Here is a 4,900-nt window from a genome sequence, read left to right as displayed (position 1 = left end):
CCTTCCCCGGGGTCCCACAGCAGCCCTGCCCACTTCACGTTCAGGTTTCTCGCAGTGCCTTCCTGCTCCTCTCTGCTTCCCCATCCTGTCAGTTTTCCATTTTCCTTACTGGCTGGTGGCAGTGGGGGCTGTGCCCGGTGGGCCCCGTGGAGATGCTCAGTGCTTGGAATCGCCGGGACCGACCCCCTGAAGATGGGGCAGCTGCGGGGCTCCAGGGCTTCACCGTGGACAAGACGTTCCTCTCGTCCCTCAAAGGCATCCTGCTGGAAACTGAGCTGGTAACAGCTGCCTCCCTGACCTGCAGCCTCCATCTCCCAGCCCGGGCCCCCCACCAGGGCTCAGCCCTCAGCAGCCTCCCTCCCCAGGCTCTCAGGACACCCCTCCGGCCCCAGCTGCCCCCCGCCCCACAGGGCTCAGCCCTCAGCATCCTCCCTCCCCAGGCTCTCAGGACACCCCTCCGGCCCCAGCTGCCCCACCCCCCCCACCCAGCCCCTCATCTCCCATCTGGAGGCAGTCACAGCAGGTTTCAGTTGCTGCAGGAAGGATTGAAGTTAAACAGAGGACAGCTCTCTGGGACATCGAGGGGGTGTGAGGCACAGGGATGGGACAGCGGTAACACCAGCTGGTCTTTCCCCGGGCTTTAAGATGGCCACTTCTTGGCAGATCCGAGAAGTTCAACTACCAAAAAGGGCAGACTTCCTGCAGCCCCACTTTATCTGCTGCCTGCTCCCCATGAATATCTGTCCTCAGGAAAGGAGCTTCCCTTAGTCACTTAGCAAGACCTACTAGTAAACTTAAATCTTCTGCATATACGCCATCCTACATCACCAGAGCTGAGGGGACCCCAGAGTCCACCCTGGAGCATCTGCCTTCTAAACTTTGCCTCTTGGCATGGAACCAGAGGCTCTGGCCCTTGTCAGAAGAGTTTTAGGCATCCAGGAGTGGGAGAAGTGTTATGGGGCATGGGGTGCCTCCTGGGGGCACAGGCTGATGTGGGCGCCACTCCAGGGGCTGGCGTTCCCACTGTACTTGGGGCTAAAGGGGGACACACTATCTTGTGGATTTCACAGAATGGCGGCCCATGGAGCCGTGCAGCTTGGTCAAACTGCTGGGGCTGCTGGGATCCCGAGGCAGGGGGAGCATGGGTGGGCAGAGGTGGGGGGCCAGAGTCGGGCCTCAATAGGCAAAGGCCCTGGATGTGGCTCCAGGGATGGCGAGACCTCCAAGGACAGGTGGTGGGGCCGGCTGGGGGAGCTCCGGGGAGGAGAGGGCAAAGGCCTGGCTGTGCCTGTGTCCCCCTCCTGGCAAGCTTCCCACCCTCGATCCCGCAGGCCCTGACCTTCATCATCTTTGTCTGTTTCACGGCCTCCATCTCCGCCTACATGGCTGCTGCGCTACTGGAGTTCTTCATCACGCTAGCCTTCCTCTTCCTCTACGCCACCCAGTACTACCAGCGCTTCGATCGGCTGAACTGGCCCTGTCTGGTGAGGGACCCTGCCTCCCCCACCCCGTTTTGGTCCCTTTCTTCTCTGCACGTTGAATTTTCCTTTCCTCTCCCAGCCTCTCTCCTTTTCCTGGTTTAACAAGGAGTCCGGCTCCCATACCCAACACTCAAACACTCCTTTGACCCACATCCCTCAGATCTGCTCCCTTGTCCAGGTCCAGCCCCAGCCCAGGCCCCTGGGTTCTGGTCCTGGTCCTGGTTGCTCTGCATTTATCTTCATCCCTCCGCTGGGGAGCTGTGTGAACTTTCTCTCTCTCTTTGTCTCTCAAGCACTTTATGTTGTGTCCAAGGGTATCTCCATGTAGGGATTCACAGTGCCTGAGGGTCAAGCTGCTGACTAGCCTGGAAAACCTCAGGGCGATGCCCCCTGCCCTCTGCTTCCCTTTGACCCTGCCCCCCCAACCCCCAGGACTTCCTCCGCTGTGTCAGCGCCAGCATCATCTTCCTGGTGGTCTCCTTTGCGGCTGTGACCTCCCGGGATGGAGCTGCCATTGCTGCTTTTGTGAGTCCAGCCCCACAGAGCTCTCTGGCTCCCCAAGGACCTTTGGCTGGTGGTTGCACACTTTGTGCCGCTCTCCACCCCAAGCTCAACCCAGTGCCCACACCTTGCCCACACCTTGCCCCATATCACCCACCTCCCTCTCCCCAGTATCAATGGCCCAATGACCTTTGTTGTGCCATCCCTGCTCCTACGCCCACAGGTTTTTGGCATCATCCTGGTTTCCGTCTTTGCCTATGATGCCTTCAAGATCTACCGGACTGAGATGGCGCCCAGGGCCACCCAGGGTGAGTGCCTGTGCTCTGGGAAGAGGAGATGTCCCCTCTACCCCCTGCCCCAGCTACCCCACCCTGTCATGCCCTACCCCACCTGGCTCCATCTTCACAGGGGACCAGTAGTGATACTGGGGCTACCTGGCTCCTGAGCCCAGCCAGAAAAGGGGGACAGCAGAGCCCAGACACGTCTCCTTTGGATTCACTAGCTCCCCAGCCTACTGTCCAGCACCCCAGCCTACAGCGATGGAGCCAGGCCTGAGAAGTCACCGGGGATTTGTCTGTGAGGCCTGGTGTTCTAAGATCTGACTTCTGATGAAGCTCGGCCAGGGAGGGGGTATTATGGATGAAAGGGAGGGTATAGGAGGAAGCTGGTCATTCCCAAATTAAAAGACTTGAATCCTACTGGTGAATCTTTTTCTTCCCCCCAAATTAGGCAGACTAGGAATGCCAAAGAGTATTCATGGGAATGTTGCCTGGAGCAGGTCATGGTCCCTTCTCTGGGACCAGGTGTGAACAATGAGAAAGGGGGGGCTTAGACATCCTTCAACATAAAGCTTCCATGCCACAACTCTTGCGTGCAAGGCCACCTTGCGGTGTGCCTGGTGGCCGGGCACCCAGGCTTCTGTGTCTGAGAAGGCGCAAGCCTTCCGTCTGTGAATGAGTGCCCACTTGCCAAGCTTTTCACATACCTGTCTTAGTGGGTTTGAGGTGAGGTGCTTGCCTGGGGCGTGTGTAGAGCTCCCCCTAGTGGTGAGGGGAGGACTTGGCCCGCAGGCTGCCAGGGAGAGGTCTGCGTCAGATGAGGGCAGATTCCCACATTGCTGGAGCTGCATGAGCCCCCAGATATCAGCTGGTTCAATGCCCTCAATTCACATACGAGAGGACACGCCCAATTAGGGGAAGTGACCTCTTTGTCTGTGACAGAGTTAGGGCTGGACCCCAGCTCTCCTAACACCTGAACAGGTGTTCTGGATATGGTACTGAGCCCCTGTAACTCACAAAAAATGGACCAGCCTCATTTCCAGCTCCCTCCACCAGCAGGTCCACCTTCCCAGCTTGCCAGTGCGTCAGCAGGACATTTCCTGAGCATCCCATGTGCAGACCCCGTGCTGGGTCCCAGGGATTCAGAGGCGCCCAGCAGGCCCATCCTTGAACGCTCACAGATGGGGAAGAAGACCGGCTAGTGAAGGGCAGTCATGGCTCCGGGGGACTTTGGAGTCAGCCCTGCCTGGCCCATGACAGTTCAATGTGGCCGGGACATGCTTGCCCAGCCCCGCAGAGCCCAGCGTGGCCTAGCTCGTCCAAGCTGACTTGCTAGCCCCTCTCCAGTGCTTCTGTGTCCCTGCCCTGAAATGCCTTCCTCCTTCTAGGGTGCTCCTTCCAGATGCAGGCCCCAGCACCCAAGCCCTGCCTGAAGCTGAACTCTGGTAGAGTTGCTCTGCTCCCCTCGGTGCTAACCACCAGCCACTCTTGGTCTGGCTTTTCCTGCCTCTGGGTTCCTGTTCTCCTGACCTCATGTCCTGGCTCCTCACCGGAACTGGTAGCCTCTCCAGGGCTAGAACCGATTGGCTTTTGTGTTTCTCTGGTCTCTGCTCTCAGTTCTCAGGACTTTACCAACAGGCCATTCTCAAGACTGGTGACCAATCTTGGGCAGGGGCGGTCAAGGCCTCAGAAGAGGGAGCGGAAGGGCTTAGCCAGGGGAGTCCAGGAGATGGGGGGGCGGGCAATGAAGGGATGAGAAGGTGGTCAGGAGGGCCTGGCCATAGTAAAGCCCAGCAGGGGGCAGGGATTTGCTAGGAGCAGAGTGGGGTAAGGACCCGCCTTGACCCCTGAGCAGCCGTGTGACACAGGCCAGCAGAAGTGTGCTCTGTGGTGTGCACCTGTGCGTGCCCTGCTCATCTGTGTCTGTGTGAGAGGTCAAGATGAGACAAGCGGGACCTAGGTTTGGTCCACACTTTGGTTCAGTTTGGTGTCAGCTGGCTCCAGCGTCTCAGGATGGCCTCATGACGAGGTGTGGCCCACAGACCCGGGCCCCAGCCGACTGTACCGGGGGGTTAGGGGTTAAGGGGAGAGGGACTCCCTGTGGGTTACTTCCAAGGGGCTGACCAGAAAGGGACCTGCGTCACCCTCTTTATCCACATCTCCATCCCCAGCCAGCTCTGAGCCTCTCCTGGCATCGGTGGGGAATTCATTTTGGAGGAAACAGGTGTCCCAGGACAACTTTAACTCCTGTGGCCTCAGGGGTGGTGTAGGTGGAGGGTGGCTTCAGCTTCCGCAGTGCAATTCTGTCTCCTAGTGTCTGGAATTGGCTCACCCTCTGGTGCCTTTGTTTTCCCCACTTTTGGAATTTCTCCCTCTCTTCCCTTGTCTGGTTGGCTGAGCAGTAGGGGGACTCACGGCTCTGCCACCTCAGGGAAGCCGCCTCACCTCCATGGGCCTCGGTTCCTCTTCAGTAAGTGTGGGGTGTCTTGGCTCCCCCAGCTCTGACACAGGGGCAGGGCCCCCCCTCCCCCAGGAGTCCAGGACGGCTCCTGGATGGTCGGCGGGGAAGGATAGGGGCTCAGGCAGAGTCTGGCACTCATGTTTATTGCAGGTCAGCAAGAGCGAGGCTCAGAGGCAGTG

General features: G+C 59.0%; 1 protein-coding gene across 1 annotated transcript; it reads left to right on the top strand.

The window, feature by feature from the left end:
• Positions 1–2,680, top strand: CMTM5 (CKLF like MARVEL transmembrane domain containing 5). The gene is made up of 5 exons (XM_065872384.1): positions 1–278; positions 1,332–1,484; positions 1,914–2,006; positions 2,206–2,290; positions 2,391–2,680. The coding sequence occupies exons 1-5, from the start codon at positions 153–155 to the stop codon at positions 2,399–2,401; spliced, it is 468 nt and encodes a 155-aa protein (XP_065728456.1). The 5' UTR covers positions 1–152; the 3' UTR covers positions 2,402–2,680.
• Positions 2,681–4,900: the final 2,220 nt, after the last annotated feature.

Source organism: Phocoena phocoena, chromosome 2 (genome assembly GCF_963924675.1).
Source record: "Phocoena phocoena chromosome 2, mPhoPho1.1, whole genome shotgun sequence".
In the NCBI taxonomy this organism is placed as follows: domain Eukaryota; kingdom Metazoa; phylum Chordata; class Mammalia; order Artiodactyla; family Phocoenidae; genus Phocoena; species Phocoena phocoena.
This window is presented reverse-complemented; position numbering and strand designations above follow the sequence as displayed.

Bases quoted from the DNA above. Each gene is read 5' to 3' on its own strand.
- CMTM5 (XM_065872384.1), top strand. From the start codon at position 153: ATGCTCAGTGCTTGGAATCGCCGGGACCGACCCCCTGAAGATGGGGCA. The intron at 279-1,331 runs GTAACAGCTGCC...TCGATCCCGCAG, and splicing joins TCCTGCTGGAAACTGAGCTG to GCCCTGACCTTCATCATCTT. The intron at 2,007-2,205 runs GTGAGTCCAGCC...CTACGCCCACAG, and splicing joins GAGCTGCCATTGCTGCTTTT to GTTTTTGGCATCATCCTGGT.